This window comes from Falco rusticolus, chromosome 1 (assembly GCF_015220075.1).
Source record: "Falco rusticolus isolate bFalRus1 chromosome 1, bFalRus1.pri, whole genome shotgun sequence".
NCBI lineage: Eukaryota > Metazoa > Chordata > Aves > Falconiformes > Falconidae > Falco > Falco rusticolus.
This window is the reverse complement of record NC_051187.1, coordinates 107,856,428-107,878,850: the sequence shown is the minus strand read 5'-3', so window position 1 is coordinate 107,878,850 and position 22,423 is coordinate 107,856,428. Positions and strand designations below refer to the sequence as shown.

Sequence of the window (22,423 nt, the reverse complement as noted above, 5' to 3'; positions counted from 1 at the left end):
TGCAGTGTTGGCAAAGAGTGCCAACACAGTGACATGTCTTCCCTCTCCCCCTTGACCCAGTCCCCTCACCACATGCCAGACTTTCCCTGTTGGCTCTCTGAATGCCTACTGCCTGCATGAGGATTCCCAAAGCAGGAGACCTTCAGCACTGCAAGCCCCTGGTCCCAGAAGCCCACCGAGGAGCAGAGAGAAGGCAGCACCCTTCTTTCCTGAGATATGCCCACAGCAGCAACATTCCCTCTTCCCTCCTATTACATGTGGACTGTTTTCATCCCTGCTTTGAATTCTGATTCTTCAAAAACAAGCAAACAAAACCAAACCCCCAGCCCCTGAATACAGCTTTGCAATTTCAGGTGCATTGACGGCGGTCAGCTCAGCACTGCACGTACCGAGAAACACTCTGACCCTAGAGGCTCTTTGGATACTTAGGCAGAAATACAACTGAAGCTTGTAGTTGTGGAATTACATTTTTTTCCTCAGTGTTATTTGCAAATAAAGCATCAAAAAATCAAATGCAGAAGTAATTTTCAGCAGCTTGATTGCTGTCTCCCATAAATTCGACATGCTTAATTTCTAATTTTCACAACCTCATTTAATTGTAAAGCCACTCCTGCTGTTCACCTCCTCTACAACATACCCAGTGGGGGTGTGTGGCAGTTATGAGTAGCACTCCAGAACACATTTTCAGAAATGAAGGTAATGTAGATGACTAGGAAACAAGCTCATGAAGTCTCACAAAGACAGTGCAAAGTCCTGTGCCTTCCTTTCTGATTCAGTGTGAAATGCTGCCTCTTACTATGGGAAAGTAATGAATACTTGACTGCTCTTTTTCACACTAGTGTTGACTTTGGCCATGAAACACATTTATTACGTGACACAAAAAAAGAAGAAAGGATAAAAGGAAAAAAAGGAGAAAAATTAAAAGGAGAAAGCTGTTTCTTTAATCAAGGAGAGCGAGGGATCTGGAAAATAAAAATACATTGTGCTAAAGACCAATGACATATGATATTTCTAAAGGGGACAATTCTTTTATTGACTTTTTGGATATTCCACTTCAAGGCAAGCAGACCCGTATTATTGTTCTCACAAAACTTTCTGCAGAAATTGGAATAATATAAGTGAAAGACAGAGCTATTAACCACACTTGCAAAACTTACTCAAGAGCATGCCAAGGCCTCAGGCTCTGTCTCCTCTGTTAGTACTGCCACTTTTTTGGCTAATTCCCTAAGGAAACAAGGTTTATACAACTGTATGGGCTTCTCTCTGCCTCAGCTTCCCTTCCTCAAGCCCTGCAGTAAGCCTGTAACTGGTCAGCCCATTTCAACCAAATTCAGACAAGGGAGGGCAAACTCCACTGCTGTATGCTCAGAAGTCAGAAGCCGTTCCCAACTTCCAGGTCCATACATGCCTTGCAACCTCATCCACTCCCATTTTATGTTAGCAAGGACAGAAGAAATCAATGGTTCAGATATACTTTTTTATCTGCCAAATCAGTGACGACAGTGTTTATTTTTATTACTGCTTTTTATTTAGCAAAGGCACAGTTCATTCATTCCTGCTTTTCTACTTTTTTTTAATCAAGTCTTTTACATTCCAGTCTACCAAGAAACACTGTTTAAAAAATGCTAATACACTTCATCACATTGCTCCTAGGGTTATTATTCCACGGCATCACTTGGAGCTAGTCGGTAACTCTCATGCTACGTAGTTTTTTCTAGAATCCAGTCTGAATACTCAGCAACTTTTGTGTAGACACCTGGCTGCCTGGGGCGAGCGCAGCCTTCGCCCCAGCTGGTGATGCCCACCAGATACCACACCTCCTCGTGCCTGCATGACAGCGGCCCTCCTGAATCTCCCTGTGTCACAGGAGAAGAAATCAGAGCATGCAAGGAAGAGCTCTCGTCAGTATTTCTCTCTCAAAATAAAACCTTGATTAAAATCAGCATCATACAGCATTAACACCAGCATAACTGCCTGGATTTCCATCACTTTCACTTAAGGTTAACTAAGACTACTGAATCAGATTTTCTTTTTTATCTAGTAAATTCACTTCTAAATTCTTTCCAGTCATTGCAAATAATTTCCACTTCCCACAAGGGTTCAAAACTACTGACTTTTTATATATTTATTTATCTACATACACTGATTTAAAACCCAATGAAGACTACACATGCAAGTGAGAAAAACAGTAAATTTGCCAATGTTTTCTCCTACAACCTTAGTTTTAGGACACAAACCTCAGCTCTCTGCATGGCTTATCTTGTTTGAGTGACTGTCCCTCTCAGGATAAAACACCTCTCTCTTTTCTTTTCCTATTCCTAACTGATCTTTCTGAACATAAGGTTCTTTAGCGTAGCTGTTATGAGTTGTTAAGACAATAGCAAGTCTGTTACTTTTATAAACCAGCATCCCCATGTTCTGGTACACAGTATCAGATAAAGCAACCTTAACTGGCATAGAGGAAATCTCAGCTTCAAGTATTTTTATTGCTAATTACTCAATACCGATCATAGTAACAGTAAACATCTTAACATAAAAATGTTAACCGTTAAATGCTTAATATGAAAATACTGTATGTGGTAGAGAATTTAATCTTACTAATCAGACTTTTTTCTTCTTGCATAAATTAACTCAGAATACTTAAATTAATGGAAGTGCACGAGCTTACGCCTAAGCAGAGAATCTGGCTCACTGAACTCATGCTGTTGTGACATTTTCAATTATAATAACGAACAGAACAATCCACTCATGTTGTCTTTAGCCTTCCATACCTTGTGCATTTTAATAGCATCGCTAGCACCCTTCCTTTTGGTTTGTACACAGTGGATGCTTTGAAATAAGCTTTCACATGTATTTCAGGTCAAGAAATAAAAATATCACATAGGAAACCTGCTTTTACTGGAGAAACGCTCTGAGATACTATACTTCTGTCTTTGGATTTCTAATACTCCAAAGGAATACTGGCTTACTGCCTAAATGCATGAGTTTCTGAGTGTGTATATATATATATATAAAATTTCTTATCCATGGAATCTATCCCTAAAGATTTCAATGTCACATAAGAAATATCTTGCAAATACCTTGATTTCCAGTGCTTCTGACATGCAAGAGTGACAAATTAATCAACAGCTTTATTGATAACCATATTTTTCTAATGGCAACTAAAAAAAAATCACAGTACTAAATTATATATTTGAACAAATGGCTGGAATATAGAACTATATACTACTACTTTTTATTACCTTACAAGCATCCCTTCCACCTTCGTCATAGCCAGCACAGATCACTTTGTCACCTATTCTGTGCTTCCGGTACCTTGCCTGGCACTCCTCCCTGGACATGAGGGGAACGGTAGCCTTCTGAAGGATATCTTCCACACGACCTACGTGATGGGTGGTATGAACAGAGACACGTTTGCTTCTAGCAAAACAGAAGTTCAAATTAAACCCCAGAAATCCCCTTACAGTGGTATTACACAGTTGGAGGCCAGTGCTTTTAGAGCAATGTTAGATGTTCATGACACTGATTTTCCTTTTTTTTTGGTTAGCAAACCATGTGAATTATCTGTAATTTGAATGCTCTTACAATATCGTTTTACGTCTCATGACTGGGCAAGCTTCAAAACTCCCTTGTGATTTGCAATGAATCCTCATATGAGTACAGCTTTCAGGACATTGGACCTTGTAACTTGCCCTCCCATTAAGAACATTGCTTTGTGTTATTAAGAATTATTTCTTAATAATGTTTTACAATAGGTTTGGAGTCTCCCAGTTGCCCAATCTGTGCTGCTCCATGCCCTCGTAGTTTATAGGATGGAGAAATCGGCATGTAGAGTAAATAAGAGTATTTTAGAGCAGCCTTTTCTTAGAAATTAACAGAGGAAATTAGCCTATACAGCATCCGCCTAAATTTGTTAGATTTCACATTGAACTCTAACCTTCAAATAGGAAAGTGTACAAAGGAAAGGACATTGTTTAAATAGGGGTGTGTGTGTACATATAGATATACACATGTAAAACCAGACTTTTATAATTAACAGCTATTTGGCCTAACTCCATATAATATCAGAGGAGTTCAAATCCCATCAACTGTCAAAACATGAAAATTATTAGCACTGTTTATAATCAGCCTTCAGAATCATAAAAGCAACATCTTCCATCTTAATTTCTAAAGTCATAGGAATACAATGACGCCAAAAAAAAAAACCAACCCAAAAAAACCCCCATGAGTTATGGGCAGACTGTAATTCTAAACCTCACAGTTCAGTGATAAGTCTGTCAGCTTTTTCCAGCCAGGAGCACGAAAAGGAGTGTGCAGCCCAGATATATACTGGGTTTTGCCAGTAGATTAAGCTAGAATCTAAGGAAAATTATTTGAGGTTTGTACAGGATATATTTAAGGTTGCCTACTTACATTTATCATACTACTGAGTCAAATGATTTATAAAATCTAATTTTTTTGTCAGAGCACTAAGGCATTTAATGATAATTTCATACATCTCATTTGATGCCTTAATAGAAGTAGATTCTAATTAAGAATTATATTACAATGCTGGCCAGATAGTAATAATGGTACTCAAGAACATAGCAGAATTTTCTTTAAAAAAGAAGGGGGAGTTTCTTTAATAAAAAAAAAAAGGGGAGGGAGGGTGTATGGTTTCTTCACCCACATGACTTTTGCAAATACCAGAACTCACTGTTCATACATGCATCTGTACCTTTTTCTTTTCTGTAACCCCAGCCAATTACCCAACAGTCAGTATAAAGTATGTTAGCATCTTCTTTTGATGGCAGGCAAATAGGCAGTTGAAGATCTAAAATACAATTAAAAAAATATTAGTTTGACTAGCAGAGATAACGGCAGCATTAAGGTTTTGTGGGCATCTACACGACCCCTGATGACAGCCTCCTTGTTATGCTTTGTCTCTTACAGTACGTATCGTTCCAGGCACATAAATGAAAGCCACCCCTTTTCTTTTTAAAGCCAATAGAATGAGATTCTCCTCAACCCCCAGTAACTCCATATTAAAGGAAGCCAGCCCAGGTATCATGCACTGCCATACCAATGCCAGCCTTATGTCATCCTGCACATTTTCAGAATTCCTCTGAAATACACTACATACCAGTAAAATTCATAGGCTTATCAAGTTTCATTAAAGCAATGTCATATCCAGTCTGTGCGTATTTATACTGAGGGTGAACAATAATCTCTTCCACTTTGAAGAAGGGCGTATCCTCATTTATTTCTGATTGTTTTAAAATACCAGCATAAACACGCCAAATGTTGGGATTCTCAAGACTGAGGGAAAAAGACAAACAGTCAGTCTGCAGCAAAAAATTTGCACTCATTTAGAGTTTGTGTGCAGATGCCAAGATCCTCTGTTACTCCTGAGTGTACACTGAGGCCTTTTTTCATATTTTTTTTCATACACTCAAAATTGAAAAAAAGTTTGTTTTGTCCATTCCCTCCACTTCTTTCTGTTCCTCTCCCTATTCCTATTTTCCTCTTCACATCAGTTTTCTCTTTCATTGTCCTGATCCTCCATCCTCTTCTGCCATCTTTTATGGTCTCTTTTTCTCTCTCTTTCTATTTTATTTTAATTGAGCCTAATGCAAGCCCTGAAGTAGTAAATGACATTATTTCCATTCATTCCAACACAACAGCTTTTCTAATAATGAAAATAAGCTTAGGAATATAAATTCAGATAGAGTCTATTCTGACATTTCCTTGTTAGGAAAATGACACAGCCATGTAAATATAGATTAGCAAGTGTAATGTCATAGACCTACGTGAAAAGTTCCAGTTAATCCTGATTATTTCAGTTTTACTTTGAGTAAGTTTAAGGGCTATTTCATTGTGATATTCTACCATTAAGGCAACCTAGAAGTTTTGATACATACAATGAAGAAGACACAAAATTTGTCCGAAATAAACTTTCAAAAAAATTTTAAGATTTTATATATAAATTCTTAAATATCAGTTAGGCTTAATAATTAGCAAAATTTGTCTTTTTGATTTTTATTTTGCAAGCAAATCTTCTCCCTTGGCCTTTTATTATACTGGTAACTTCTACAGTGGATAACAGGTAAAGAATGGTATCTTTTATATAGGTTTTTTAGAGTTTAAGCACTTCTATAAAGTTTGCCAGTGGAGGCAAAATATTGGCAACACTGTTCCACATGAAATCAATAATGGACATATTCACTACACTGCATGAGTAAAAATGACTGGTTTGGGGCAACGTTGCTGGGTCTTCCCTCTTTGAAGCATTTCATCTGTTACCTGTCCCTTTTCTCCCAGCAGGCTGCATTATAGCCTTACACTTTCCACTCTGTAAATGACAGGATAACCTGCATACAGGTGATGACAACCTAATAAATTAAATTAATCATCTATGTGACCATTAAATTAGCTGTTCACAACACAAGCAATTTCATGACCCAAATCTGATGGTCATTTGATTAACAATACAGACTATATGCATCAGTGCAAAGTAGCCATGTCCTAGGTATTGGCTGCTTTAGATTTTGTTCTTATCTGCATTAATATAAATATAATATTTATCTTATTTAATTATTATATTACATATATTTATTATATTATAATATAATAATAAAATTGTTATATTTATTTTAATGCAGATACAATATATATACTAATATAAATAATATATATCTATATTATATATATGAAATCTGCATTAAAAATAAGAGCATTAACTGACTGACTAATAGAATTTTTTTGGGAAAAAAAATCTGCTAAAGTAAAACCAGGGCAACTGGGATCTGGATGTTTCATGTAATGCAGAAACAGGTAGATCAGGTGCCAGAAGCAGCCTAACTGGACCCCCACAGAGATTTACTCTGTGTCCTGGTCTTGCTGAGAACCCTGCTGCTGAAGCTCTCGGATTAATACCACTACTTAAGTGCCACAGAGATATCTCCAAGATAAGTCATTTGAAGGTTATGAAATGGTATAACCTACCAACAGATTTTCCTTGATGGATGACATGGTGTTACAGTCAGAAAAAGCTTATATCGCGTGAGAATGTCTAAGTTTCTGTAGGTATCTGGTGCCTACTTTAGAATTACATCTTCTAGACACAATAAAATAGTTCAGCATCGGTAGTACAATACTATGTTACAAAGGGACAAAGTATAGAGTTCCAGTTATGTTAAGGATATGAATAGTCTACCTTAAAAGTTCATCTTTTGGTTACATTAAAAGAGTTTATTCTAGTCCTCACTTTTATTTTTTTAAAAGGTAGATCTCAATTTATCTCACCCGCGGGATGACATTTTTTTTAAATTATTTATATATTTACACTTAGGCCTCACCTCATGACGCAGTGAGCAGCTGTGAGAACCCACTGGTTGCTGATGATAGAGCCCCCACAGAGGTGTCTCTGACGAGGTAATTTCACATGCAAACTGACTTGCCACGGCCATTCACCCGGGGAAGAGTCTGTCCCTCCAACGATCCTAATAGTTCTTGCAGAATGCTGCATACACACTATAGGAATAATTAAAAACTGTGCTTAGAGATAATTTGCACCCAACACTGAAAAGTGAGATGAGACTACTGCTGATCCCTGATTGCAGGGACCAATCCACTGCAAAGGTGGATCCACGATACATGCTAACCCCTTTATCATTTATGGTCATAAAATCTATTAAAACCAAGTTCACAGTGCTACTGTTGGTGTTTACAATGTGCAGAACTGGCAGACTTCACTTTTTTGGAACACTTTAACATCACAAGGCAACAAAGCATCCCATTGGGACAATGCAACCAAGTAAAAAAAACAAAGAAAAAAAAAAAAAAAAGGGGGGGTTGGCCTCCTGTACTGAAATCAGTTAAGCACTGTTGTTGCTTTTACATGGAAGAAGTTTTACTTACCAGTACTGGCTTTTTTTTTACATAATCTTAGTGAGTATCCAGAGATCCTTCCTGGCCCGTGTACTATTTCCACTGGAGATCCATTTGAAGACATTCTTAGGTGACACTCACACTTTCTGCCAATGAATTAATGCAAAGATTCAGTTTTTACTTTTTTTATGTTGAACACATACATTACCCCCTCAACCAAGTCTGTGCAACTATTATTTCGGCAATCTTTAAACATTTTTCAAAAATATTTCTCACCTCTCCTCATTGCATGAATCTTGGAGAGGAAAGTAGGTAAAAAATTGGCAGCGGACCATGTCTGTGCAAACCTGCTGACAGGCTCTGTGTCCTTTAGTATAAGTGACATTGAGTTCATCTCCCAAAAAATCCATATGCATGTAAGTGCGAGAAGTGCAGGCTGTAGAAGTGAGGGCATTCCAAGCATCAGAAAGTCTATGAAATCGATTAATTCAAATTATTATTTTTATTGTAATTTACTGTTTACCAGGAAAGGATCTTCTGCAGTTTAGGAGACCAAAGCCTGATAAAGCATTTTCTCGCGATGTAAGTGCCTCTGGTATCCCATTTGTTGACGTCTTCAGAAGGCAAAGATTTCTGAAAAGAAAAATGTTTTACAGTAACTAAATCTGTTCTCACACCCTAAATTTGATTGTTTAGGTACTGGTAAGGGAAGGTTCTTTCTTAAATGTGTTTTTTTCTTCCAAGTCTTCTATCTGTAAAAGTATTTCATAAGAAAATGCATTCACTGAGTTCACTAGTTCACAGTAAATTGATGGGGCGTTTGTAGTTTTGTGAAATGGCATATGACTGTACTAGTAAAGGTCGTACAGTATTTATACATACATAGAAGATGTGACTTCAGAAGCTTTGCTTCTCCCTGAAATTCCTTTGAAACTATATTCTTATGTTTTATGTGGAATGTAGATTTTTAACTATTCTCTCCACTACATATGAAAGAAGCAAGCTCATTAGGCACATTTTTAAATGTGTTAACTTTACCGAAAGTCTTTTCAAGTAAATAATATTGCTAGGAAACCAGATGACACTTATCTTAAAACTCAGCTTTAAGTCATTAAAGCAATCTGGAGGCTCACTGTCTCTTTGCTGCATATAACTCTTTTCAGATTAACACCAGATATGCAGCTGCAATACAAAAGCCCTGATCATACTGGAGAACAGATGAAATGCCCACAGGGGATTATAAATTCATGAATACAAAACATAAAAGGTTATTTTTCAGTGAATGACATCATTTTTAACAAAAAAAATCCCTAAGTATAAGAAAATCGTGATTAAAAAAAGACTCTGTGCTTCTGAAAAATAAAATAAAATCTACTTCGAGAATTAACCTTAGTTGCCATATTCACCTTTGGGATTTGATTTGCCATTCTCTGGTAAAGAATGTAAAGAACAAGCACTTTGGGAAATATGTACAGATAGTTTGGCAGACAGAGATGTCAGGAGTGAAAAAACTGGTAATATTCATTCCTGAAAATTCTTGATCTTCAAAAATGTCCATTTGACAATCTGTATAAAACAAGAACAAAATATCAAAATTCCAAAGATTATATTACGTCATCAGAATGTTGAAGTTTACAGATTACTCTTTTCTATTCTTATTCACGGTTTCCTTCCTTTGTGACTGATAAGACGGAAAGGTAACATTACATTTTAACCAAAACCTGTTTCTCAGAACATTTCTGAGTGTGTTAACTCACAGAGAGGATTACTGAGCAGGGATAGGGTTCATATAGAGAAGGGGAAAAATTATATATTAGAATACAGATTTGCTAATCTAATAGAGAAGACTTTAAATTAGGAACAGTGGAGACAAGTGTACAAATCCACAGTTAGGAATAAATCATGGTAATCTAGGCAAAGCCTATAAAAATTAAGATAATGGGTATATCTAAAAGGACCATGAGATGACTAGAAGAAAAATAATGGAATGACCTTCTTAAGACTTTATTAGATGCTATTTGAAAAGTAGGTAGAATAAGCAGGAGTAATGTACAGCCTGTCCTCTGACAAGACTAAAATAACCTAACAGAGGCTTGGCAGGCTAATTCACACAACCAAACTACAGGTACAGAAGTTAGAGGAAGTACTGCCATGTTTAGAAAGAGAATGAATTGCCTCTCTAAAGATACGCCTGAAGTCGTAGTTAACAAGAAAATGAGGAAAAAACAAAGCACCAGCAAGGAGGATGTTTCTTGAAACCATCAAGCTGTAAAGACAGTAAAAACAGTGAAATGATCCAAAACGCAGGACTTGATGGCAGCAGGGAACTTCAGCTGTTGAGAAAGTACAGCAGTGGAGTCGACACTACACAATGAGTTACTGAAACATACTGGGAACATCTTAGTACAGAAAGGGTTAAAAACAGTAAAAGGGAGAAGTAGAACTTAATGTGATTCCTGTTAATTTGATGAGGTTTTCAAAAAACGTAAACATGAAAGGACAACAATACTGGATAGTAATCACACAATTAGAACAGGGAGAAAAAAATCAGGAGACTAGAAAGTAAGGGTTAATTAGTAGGTAAGATCCCATGTTAAGGGGAAACAGAGTTCAGGAGAATGGGCATCTTCTAAAGGAAATTCTATCTGAAGCACAAATGTGGATCTGGAAGTTTAGGGAAGCTAACCCATGATGTCAACAATCATGTTCAGTGATTGTTCAATATTCAATGACCTCAAGGAAGGTACTTTGCAAAGGGCAGAAATACACACAAATTGCTATGGAGGCGTAATAGCATGTGTGCGTAAGGACAAAATCAGAAAAGCAAAGGCACAAAACAAAAGGCTGAATAGCAAGAAACTTATAAGAAAAATAGGCAGTACCATTCAATTAGCATTAAGAAAGAAGCTCAGGTTCTGCTCAGGGGAGAAGGAAAGCTAATGGCAAAGGACACAAGAAAGGCTACAGAAGGACCTTTTATGTCCTCTCTCTTCATGAAAACAAACTGCAGTCAGATGGTCAACAACATTAGCATTACTATGCAGAGGAAGGGGGCACAGTAGAGCAGGAAACATAGAAATCCTATATTGATTTCAGTCATCTTAGAATTGAACTGACTAGAATCTCAGAGCTTCTTGGTACAATTTAGCTTTTGGCATTCACAGAGCGTTGCTGTGATTCCAAAAGCTTTGAAAGGGGAAGCATCGAGTTTTAAAATCAGGGCACTGAGAACATATACAATGTAGCATTAGTCAGCCTAAACACAGTCAGAAAAAAAACTAGAACGAATATTCAAATAAACCCATTTCAGGTATTTACAACACAACAAGGCAGAAGGTGGTACTGAGACTTTAAAACTACATTTCACAAATCTCTGTCTGGACAGGTATAGCTGATGTATCTTGGATTAGGACAGATGACATCCTTAGATGACCCCTTGATCCAATAGTACTGTCCAGGCCTCTGTGATCCCACAATTTATTCCTTCTCTCCTCCTGCCTTTCTCACAAGACACAGAAAGCAAGGGAGAACAGGTAGGAACAAGACTGACCTTCACATGCTTTCAGAAATTGTGATTCAATTTGTGATGGATCATTACTGCCATGTCATCACTGTCATAAACGTCTTTGATGAAGTGTCAAATAGCTTTTGGTTTTTTTAAAATTTGAAGTCATAATGTTTGTGCATATGCTACAGTCCCCCAATTCTTCTTAAAATCTGTGAGCAGGACCCTCTTGAGTACTGTGATTTTTCTTCTAGTGATGAATGCATGCCTTTCTAGTATATCTTAATGCAAGAGTTTTGGGGGGAAAGAAAAATCTTCCCTCCGTTCTCTCTCATACACATAGTAAGGAAATAGCTAAATTCTTTTCTTCTCTTTGCTAAACTTTATTTTCCTTTTTTTATTCTTCACACTTCATTTTCCTTTAAGTGTCTTCACTGTTAAGATCTGAACAAAATTACTTTTTCTGTAGTTTCCAAAAATTATTCCCACAGTAGGACTAGCAGAGTCTGAAGAAAACACTGATGTAGACGCAGAGTGTCTACAAAATGTGATTTATGTGGGAAAACTAGATTATCTGTGAGCTAAAATCAGGCTATATGGAAGAAGAACAATATCGTCACCATTAAGCAGGGAAAATACCACACACTAAGACAAAGTAGAGGTAAATATGTAAAAAGAAAGAAAGAAAAAGAAAAAAAATTAAAAAGTGAAAGATGTTTCAATTGGGAATAAGAAGGTATAATACACACTGTTTGATCTTGCATTCTTGAGAGTTTTGCCTGAGTAATGATTGTAGGAACAAGCACAGACACTGCTTTCATCACAAGTCACCCAGAAAACACAGAATACTTCCCTATATTAGCCGGTTGTATTAGAAAGCTGCAGGTCTTCATTAAAAATTTCTAAGTGCATACATGGTATACAAACAATTCAGAAAGCTTTATATTCCTCCTGATCTTTGACTCTGATGGGATTTTAGCTTTCCTTTTTGAATCCATGGTACAAAGGTAATACGCAATTTCATCAAGCTAACCTTATGAAAAATTCTTTACATCTTCAAAGCAGGCAACTGGTTTTGTAAGACAAACGCTAAAATGAAAAAATTAAAAAGATCTGAACTTCCTTTTTGCCTGAGAATACTAACTATATTTGCAAGAGTAAGTTTATAGTAGAATTATCGTATATAATGAAACATTTATGCATGTCAGAGATAGACTGCACCTCATCATCCATAACCCTTAAAACTAAACTGAATCAGAGATTTTAAATAGTTACCTATTTCAGAAAGCTGGCATGGCTTTAAAGAGAATCCAGACACAACCTCATCAAGCACCTTTATGCTGGTTGGAGTTCCTACACTGGTATGTTTCAAGAAGCATTTTTTACTGAGTGACAAAGAATAAAGAGAGTGGTAAGACAACAGGCTATCTCCTTGCTCTACACCATCCTCCTGGCCCCATAATTCCTACCATGCTGCATGTTCTGGCCATGGGCCAGAGGAATCTTCAATCTCCAGAATAATTTTCAAATTAGGAACAGAGCTAGCTGAACAATGTTTAACTTGTAAATTGAGCAGATTAACAGCTCAAAAATTTGGCCTGATAGAAATGTAAGAATTTCTCTGACTTCTCTGACGATGCTATTTTCACAGCAACAAGCAGAACAAGATTTAACAGAGTAATAATGCTGCACGCCTACCAATATAATTTGCATTTCAGTATCTCCAGAGGATTTTAACTTTCTTCTGTGCTACGATAATCAAGTTTTCATTTGTCTATCGGTGAGAAGGGCAAGCTAATTGACTGTAGACATTTTCCTATTTCTAAGTTTGAATAAACATTCCAAGGATAACGAGTCAAGGAAAAAATACTTCCTTGAATAAATTCTCACATCTTAGACTGCTCTGAAATTTACTCTACTAAAGCACAGTGCTGCTCAAAGAAAGTGATCAAACCTGTATTTACCGTAAGTTTGCATTGTGAAATGTTTCTGAGGCATATGTAAAAAAATGACAATGTTTGTCATTGGTACATCTTTTTTGACACTGTTGATAGCTGTCAACCATAGCAACATCATGAATATTCCCTTCCATATCCAGTCCTGCGTGGACATCTGGGCTGCAAGCTGTGGAAAAAAAAAAGAGAGACCGAGTTCTGAAAGCACACTTCTGTTCTTTTCCCCACCCTGCACTGCAAACTGCCCAACAGAGAGCAGCTGGTACAACACAGCTCTCACATTCCAGATTCCACATCCCATGCTCACTTCAGTTACTAGATGTGAAGTATGATGGAACCAAATCAGAAGTGCAGGTACAGTACAGTACTGCACGGCAAAGGAAAAAACTGGCAGACTTTGACACTGCCTCTGCCCACCGGAGCAAGGAGCTCTAACCACTGTGCCTGAGACCATCATGCCGTTAATCACAGCAAGAACTCAAGGTTAATACTAAAACATACTTCCCCATTTCCAAATTCACAGAGCAGTTTAAGAGGCAGGTCCTGTCCCCATAAACAACATACATCTCCCATCTGAGTCAGAAAATTCAGTTTACACTCCACGGAGGGAGCGCTGGGACGGTGGGGTTTGAAATAGCACGTTTTGCCTCCGTCTCTTCGCCAAACACGAATCAGCCAGCCATTGGAGGCAGTTTGAAACATCTACGGGTAGATTTTCAATTTAGTGATGTTAGCCTGATTCCAGAGTAACTCCAGCGATACTGAATAGTCTACATAGCGTAAAGTAAAACATCCCACTGAAATCTATTTTGTTCAGCCAAAGCTGCTCAGAAATAGAAACGTGACAGGATGTTGGAAGGAAAGGGCTTTTAAAAGTCTTGACTGTTCTGAAAGGCAAGTGGCAAGCAAAAGCAAACACAACCAATATGTCAATAGCCACAATGGAGAACTTGCATAAAGACCTATTTAGATCTGGCGTATCGAGGTGCTATCACCAATAAAACTAAAGAATTAGCCTGACATCCATAAGACACTACTTGGCCTCAAAGTCTGAAAGTGAGTAAACGTATTCTTCCGTATTCTGTTTTTTCTGCAGTTCTGGGCTATGCTTAAAGCTGATCTCCTCTTAATGACATCATTATGACGTACAAGTTTAAAACACAATTAAAACAAAACATTTAATAGGTTTTAAATACACCTACTGATAACTTGCAGGTATGGCATGCTGACACTAAGACTCTGTGCTGGAGTGGAATTGTAGTAGTAAATTAACCTTTATAACTGGAGTTACCAGTTAAAGCATGTGCTCCCATCTGCCTCTAGCAAATGGAACAGTGACTGCAGGAGCGTAACTTCCCTGTTACCTCATCTGGGGAGCCTCAGTGCTGGATAGCTGGGGCTGAAGGGTGAAACCAGCTAAAGATTCTGTGAGCTGTGTTTGAAAGATCTGGCAAAGAACATACAAATTGCTGCCTGGCTGCTTCTCTGATTCTAACGCTGCTTTCGAAATGCTACTTTTCTAATATCTGCTACATGATACAGAGCATAAAATGCATACATGTGGAATTACCGTATCTTACCACTAATCTGGATGTTACACTGTTTTAAGGAATGTCCAGAGATAGCTCCTTCCATATCCACTTTCGGCAGCATTTCTGTATCGCTGTCTTTTAAGTAGCAGGAAAACCTGTGTTTTAAAATCCAGCAATTCACAGCTTTTGTAGTACAACACAGACTTTCATAATTGTTTCTCAGGTGAAATGCAGGCTGACCAATAACCCTCAACATTAAAATTTAGGCAGTAGGTGCGGTTTGGAGAAAGATAGCATAAAGCTGCATCTTCTTTGTGGGCACGGGTGGCAGATGAGATTACTCAGTGTATGTGGGAGCTCCAAGAGGTCTCATTAAAGCAAGAAGCAGAACCCAGAGTTTGGATAACAAACACACTGGGCACAGACAGGGAGGACAACCTCATCCTCTTGTGTTACTGAAGTTCTTAATTGTCAGAAAAATATGCTACAGAGAGGGTGGGGGGCAGCATGGGGGACCACTGGAGATGGAAATAGCACACGTGGTCCCTCAGCAACAAATACGTGGCACAGAGGAGGGAGTGCCCCATCAGTCCTGTTTTCTTGGAAGGGCTGGTATGTGAGTGTGAGAGACTGGGCATTGCCAAATGCAATCTTTCAAATTCAAGCAAACACTCTTTTAGATCACCAGTTTTAAAGATACATGATGCTGTTTTCCATGGCAACCCTGTACCTTTCCCTGCATGCCTGCGTTCTATCAAAATGTTACCGAGTTCCTAAAATTATCACAGGGCACCGGCAAAAGCCACACGAACATTTTACCTTTTTGCAGGATCTTTCATCCATGCTGCGGGCAAGTAGGTGAAGAGCAGACAGGTAGGATGGTAAGTACACACTACTTGGCAGTAATTGGCGCTCGGTGTAAAAAACGTAGCAAGGTCTCCTCCTTGGAAGTATGTATTTTCATAGATCTGAGTCACACATTCTGATAGAGAAAAACAAGTGGCATAAATTATTAGAGACAAGAGCACACAGTTCACCAGGAGAGGGTGAAACGGCTGCTCCTCTTTGTCATTGAACTTGCTTTTCAGATGGTCCTTTGGCAGGAGGAGAGGGTGAGGGGAGTGGGTAGCGTAGCATAGTTTCTAGCTCCTTTAGAGAGGAGCTCTCCAGCAGAAATAAAACTCTGTGGTGTGCCTCCCCCCATCCCTTGCCTCACTCTTGTTGCTGGAGCAGGGCAGCTCGAGCTGAGGCAGCAGGCCGAGCAGCAGGATGGGCCACAAGGCAGATCTGCACAGCAGAGGACAGGACCTTCCCACGGCGCATCTCAGGAGCGGCAGAAGCTCCCTCACACTCCACCTCAAACCCCCTCTAACTAGCCTTACAATAAAGACAATAATGTTACAGAAGTGGTGCCTTGGGAACGGTCCAGAATAAAAATGAACTCAACTACCGCCCTGCTCCTGCGGGAATCCACCGTCGATCACATAGTGAAGTCTGTAATGAAACCCACTCGCACGGCAGAGCTCTGCAGCATCCCTAAGGAGCAACCTGCTCCCACCTGGCAGAATGAAGGCGTTTGTTACAATCTCTGCGTTAGAGCACGCAGCAGGGCCAGCCTCGCAGAGCAGCCCACTCTCTTCCTGGACTCTGCCCTCCAAAGAGGCAGCAAACAGGCAAATACTCCCAATTTTTATTCCTATATCTACACAAGTGCTTTTCCTTAGCTAAAAGAGAAAACACTGTATTTTTACAGAATGGGAGGAAACCCAACTGAAAACATTTTAGCTAGCTGCTTAATCTGTTACTATAGCATTACTGTACTGCATCAAAAGCTATTGAAAATGAAAGGAAATGGAACTACCATGTTGGATTTTACAGTTAGAACTTGTTCATTTTATTTCTTACAAGTGGGTTTTATCTCTTAACGTGATTATAAACTATACTCAGGTAGCTCTATGTTTCCTGCACACTGGTAAAATATATAATTTACCCCAGAAAAGGAAAAGGTAAGGAATTATTACATGTATGTGCAAGATATGCTAACGTCTTTTAATTTCTTGTTAACACAAAATTTGTACTTTATAAACATCCACATTTTCTGGTATATATACTTCCAAGATATTTCTCTAAAAAAATGCTATTTATTATTCTTAGCATTTTCTTCACCCAATTTTGTCATTAAAAGAAAAGCATTTTCTATTACTTAGAATATTCTAAGTGATTTCTGAAGTGAAAAGAAGAGAATATTGCAATTATTTGCTCTATCAGACATTCTGGATCTTATTTACCTTCTTCTAATATAAACTAACACAAAAAAAATTACTTATGCTGTAAAACTATGTAACATTCAAAACTATGATGGTTCTGAATGCTTTAATAAAAGTATATTCAAAAAATATGTTTTCTAGGCCTCAGAAAGGTTCCAAGATGTTAGCTTTGCAGAGATTTAAATCCAAGTAAAACATCTCCTTAAAAACACTATATTTATCAGACAAACTTTGCTAAAAAGCTGAGTTACCTCATCGTGCCCTGAGAACACAGTTAATACATTACTGACCATAAACCTGCTTTAGGCCTTAGTTAGAATTTATCAGCACATGGAACTTCAGGGAAATGCAATGCAATTTTTGTAGTTTGACTTTTGCTAACTGAACAAGGTAAATCATTAACACATACTAGTTTTCCAGCGTATTGAGAGAATCTTAGAAAAAAAAGTTTACAATAAAACAATTGGTTCTGGAGTTATATTCATGCTTATTGCAGTAGTCTTTCAAGTATGACGGTATGTAGGCGTGATATACTTTTTACATCAGTAATTTCACACAGGCAACATGTGAACAAGTCTGAAGGTTGGTAGTTGGTTTCTTTGTTAAAAAAAATAAAATAATAAAAGGACGTTGGATCTGAAGCTCAGCTGCTGTCCCCCAGTAAGGCTGCTGGGCTGAGCAGCTCCTGCACCGTGGCCATCGGTCCTGCCTCCCACCCCGAGGACAGCCCCTGGGGAAGGGGCTGAGGCTCCTCGACAGCCAGCTTATCCCAGCACTGCTGGGCTCAGCCCCCAGAAGTCAGCACCCATTACTGCAAACGTCAAAGAGCTCTAATTTGTGCCAGGGGAACCAGGTTAGAGCAAAGTCAGCTGAGAAGCACGGAGTGCCACTCTGCCGCCTGCACTCCCCACCCACCACAAAGGGCTCCCTGCCTCAGTTTCTGCTAAAGCTGCTAACCTTGGTGCTGGGTGCAGGACACTCAACATCACACCAGCTTCACAGTTGCTAGCTGGATGTGCCTCAGGCAGATAGAGAAAACTGCCCATAGCATGGTCCTGTGGGTGCTGGGCAAGGTGACCGCAAGGCAGGGGTGGCAGAACAAGATCACTAAAGCCCCATTTGAAAGTTCCAGGTCAGGCAACAGGGTTATGTGAGTTACCCAAACTTGACTGAACACAACCCAGCAGGATCAAGACAGCTCTTGACAGATCAAGACTGTTACTCTGGGTGCCTATCTTAGGAATTACATATTCACTTACCACTGTAAACAGAAGCAAGTAAGAAAAGGAAATAAAAAGTCTGATAAATCCAAATCATCCTAAAAAACACAAAATCACTTATTAGGATATGTTTAATAAAGGGTGTATAATTAGTTTTATAAAGTACTGCAAGGCATATACCAACTTACGCTTGTACTATTACACCATTAATTCAAAATGACATTGAGAATGACAAATTACAGTGATATGCAGTTAGGGCATATATAAAGTAGCATAAAAGAGCAATGAAGGTTGGTCCTTTACTTATGGGTGCAAGAAGCAATAAAGCTTATAAGGACTTAGAGAATTTCTGCTTTGTTTTACAGCAGAACATTTATTCCTGCTTAGACTGGGAGCAGGATCAAAATGTCATTATTAATCCTGACTCTGTCCTGGTAGTTACGTGGATACTATTATCAATGTAGCAAGCAAATAACTTGCACTCACTGCTTCTGATATATATTACCTGAATTCTAAACAATTTCTTCTCCCCACCCCCCACCCCCCCATGCTACAACTTAAGCCAGGAAAGAATCAAATAAATTAATCACACAACACAGTCCATAAATAGATCAACCTACGCTGTCTTGTTGCTATGAAAACCTTTCACTGAGTATCAGTTGCAATAATGGTTACATACCTGAACATACAGTCGGTCTGGATGAATGGATAAGGTTTATGCTCGACTAAAAAAAAAAAAAAATAAAAAAAATCAATGGTTTGCGTTAAATATTACTGTGCCTGCAATGCTAACTTATCTTTAATATTTACTTTGAATGGGTACTTTTTCTGTCAATATTGTTACCGACCTTGGGCCACATTTTGAGAGCATACATCATCCAGACCAGAATGTAATTGATGTCCAGGTTTTACACCAGCTGAGCATCTGCCTCTTGATGACATTTTAAAATAAAAGGCAAAACCCTGGTTCAGAACAGCCTGAATATGTGTAATTATCACAAGAACCTACATAAAGAGGGAACAAGATTAATCTCCAGAGTAAATCCTGAGCCGGGGGCAGGGGAGGCAGGAACCTGCATGAAATCAGTAAGACTAGTGACTCAGATCCAAGTAAATGACACCATTAAGAAACTACTGTAACTCAGGGCAGAAACACCACCTATGTTTTATTACCATAAAACCATTTACTTGAGGCATTCCCCTGGCAAACAGAGACATACCTATTCTTCAACTGTGTATTCTCTGCTCTATTTTCTTTAACATTGGTTCAAGTTCTTATTCCTCCTTTTCAATACTCTGCAGAAATTATCATGTCTACATCTTCCAAGTAGTTTTACTGTGGCCATTTCTTCACTCCTATTTTGTTGTTAGACACAACTAAGAGCATTTTGTTTGCCAGAAGCCAAAAAAAACCCCAAAAAACAACCAAATCTGTTTGCAGATACAAGAAACGTAAACATAACAAGTCAGACTTGATTTATAGTTGGTCTGAATCGCTTGTTTTGGTTTGTACAATTCTTTTTAACATGTGTAACCAAAGCAAAATAAAATTCAAACCAAAAAGAGTCTTTCAAATCTTTAAAAAAAGGTACTTTGTTTCACAGTGAAATTGCCAAAGGGACAACTCTTCCCTCCTCCCTACTCTTTTTCCTCTTTTCTTTTAGGCCAAATATGCCAAAAAGACAGATACACATGCTCTACTCAAAAAGTACCTAGATCAACACATTTCACCCCACTGTGACCTTTCTGAGCATCCTGATGATTGAAATGACTTCTCCATGACTTACGGGCCAGCAAGGTCTCCCAGCTCCTCCTTACAGAGAAGAACTGTCTCAAAGACGGTCTTCACACTCCCTTGTGTATCGATTCCTTTGCCCTGACATGCTTGTAGGAGAGGCCTCAGATGTTTTCAGTACAGCAGCTTTCATTTTTATGCACTCTCTTCTGTTTTAAGCAGGGAATGGTGAGAAGGGATAGTGCTAGAAGGCTTTACTGCAAGACACATTGATAATTTATTCCTGTAACATGAAGTGTTTTGAGCTTAAGATGTCTGTACAGCTCAGAAGAGGAGATATTCCATCAGCCACTGGGTGGTAGAGGTATCATGGGAATACAGCTGTAGGAAAGTATACCACACCATCTCCAGCCAACAACAATGAAGCCTTCCTGTGTAACCACAGGTATATCACTTAAGTCTCTCTTTTCTCAACTATAAAATTATGATAATCTTTTACACGGCTGGAAAAATTATCAGCTTTACTTCAAACTATCAAATTTTCATAAATCCTGAAAGTAATCACAAAACCCACCATGTATCTGAATATATATAAACAAAACAAGCTGAACTTGTTTTTCTGTTGCTCAACCTGCACTAGTATTCAATTGATTTCATTTTGTGTTGTGTGTGTGCACACACATTTCACTGGTGGCACAAGGGCATTAGAACTTCTCTCCAAAGACTTCTCATTTTTTCACTTTACATTTCTCATCTGGGCTTTCCAGTTCAGATATTGGGCAGTGTTACTCCGTTCATTACTGTCTTATTAAAAAAAAAAAAAAAAAAAAAAAACCAACGCAAAAAACTCCAACCCCATGCTTTTAGAAAAATGAGGCATACAGTTCAAATTAGCAGAAAAAACAGGGAAGATTCACCATCACTTTCACCAAGATCATGTCTGTCATCATACAATATGCAGTCACAGCCATTCATCACAAGCTTCTGTAGGATCCATTTCTATAATCCACTATCTCTATTTTAGAAATTTGTCTCAGGAAAAATACTCTTTTCTTGATGGCTGTTTGTTTCATAAGTAAACTAGTGGGGGAAAAAAAAAAAAAAGAAAAAGAAAAAGACTTTCTCAAAGTAGCAGTTCTAGAATTTAGATGTCATACTCCTTCCAAAAGCATACATCATTTTAACTACATCTATATAAGCATCAGTTGGATTTGATGGTGAAACTGAGGAATACGGCAGCAATAATATTCCAAGAGAATCACAATGAGCACACCCACTTTGGAAAATAAATGCATTTTCTTTCAGTGGGCCTGCTACTCACATCACAAATGCTCCCGTTTACACCACCACACTGCTGTTCAAATCAAATCAACAGCTGCACTTCTGTACAGAAAAAAGAATGTGCTACAAACTATGTTCCTGAATGAATTATGATTTATTACACTACAGGACACTTATTATACGACAAATTATAAAATATGCTGAGACAAATTCTCAGCTGGTATCAGTTTACTGAGCTTCACTGAAATCCAAAGAGATACGTGATTTAAACTAGGAGAAGAGCTAGAAACTCAAAGGGCACAGAATACCAAAACCACCTAACAAAACCACCTAACAAACTCCTCAGGCTTATAAAAACTCCACACTAAGGTTACTGTTGCATGAATTCCTTCTTGCCCACTAAGCTATCAATAATAATCTGGCAACTAAATCGGGATATTGTCATTAAGATTCAGTAATTCAGATGGCAGAGTTAAAAGAAGAGCTCATCAAAACATTTTGATAAAATGGAATTATTTTTTGAGGATACAAGTACAAAATTTAGATTAATCACATGAAACAAAATGGAGTGCTTGCTTCCGTTTTGACTCCATTTCATTCTGACTTAATATTTAAAAAAAATAAAACCTGCTTCAGCCTAAGCTGTCAGCTAGTTCTTTAAGATGTAATCTCCCTGGCAGTTCAATTGCCTACTATCTTGATACCGCTTTCTGCCGTGATTTATGCAAAATCTCTTTCATCTGCAAAGCTGGGAGGGATTACTGAGATGTTTCACCTCAGGAAAAGAATCATTTTAGTCTGACTTAAGTCTAATTCTGCCACCCAAAATAAAATTCTACATTTCTTATGGCGATCCTATTCAAAAAGACTATCTACTCTCTGTGGTAAGACACCCACCAGTCGTGACGTGGAAAAGGGAAAGAGCATTTAGAGGGAACGAGGAAAGACCAGTAAGACAGGAACAACACAAGTTCTCATTTCAAAATGGCTTTGTAGACATCCTTCCATCTGAATGAAGATGCTCTAATTATATCGTGAACCTTGTTCTGAATGCTCCAG

The 22,423-nt window shown here is 38.2% G+C and overlaps 1 protein-coding gene across 7 annotated transcripts; it reads right to left on the bottom strand.

Moving 5' to 3' along the window:
* Positions 1-1,567: 1,567 nt before the first annotated feature.
* On the bottom strand, positions 1,568-19,868 carry LOC119151230 (coagulation factor XI-like). 7 transcript variants are annotated; one of them, XM_037394930.1, is made up of 15 exons: positions 19,028-19,101; positions 18,388-18,446; positions 15,681-15,843; positions 14,910-15,016; positions 13,339-13,498; positions 12,650-12,759; positions 9,276-9,435; positions 8,393-8,502; positions 8,146-8,305; positions 7,900-8,015; positions 7,338-7,512; positions 5,123-5,298; positions 4,718-4,813; positions 3,243-3,382; positions 1,568-1,856 (listed from the first exon to the last, which is right to left on the bottom strand). In XM_037394930.1, exons 1-15 carry the CDS (start codon positions 19,033-19,035, stop codon positions 1,701-1,703), a joined length of 1,896 nt encoding a protein of 631 aa, XP_037250827.1. In that variant the 5' UTR covers positions 19,036-19,101; the 3' UTR covers positions 1,568-1,700. The 7 variants fall into 7 exon arrangements, with proteins under 7 accessions (XP_037250827.1, XP_037250816.1, XP_037250847.1 ...); XM_037394919.1 differs by lacking the exon at positions 8,393-8,502 and having other exon boundaries at positions 8,146-8,340; positions 19,028-19,073; XM_037394950.1 differs by lacking the exons at positions 14,910-15,016; positions 18,388-18,446; positions 19,028-19,101 and having other exon boundaries at positions 15,681-15,769.
* Between the last annotated feature and the right edge of the window lie 2,555 nt (positions 19,869-22,423).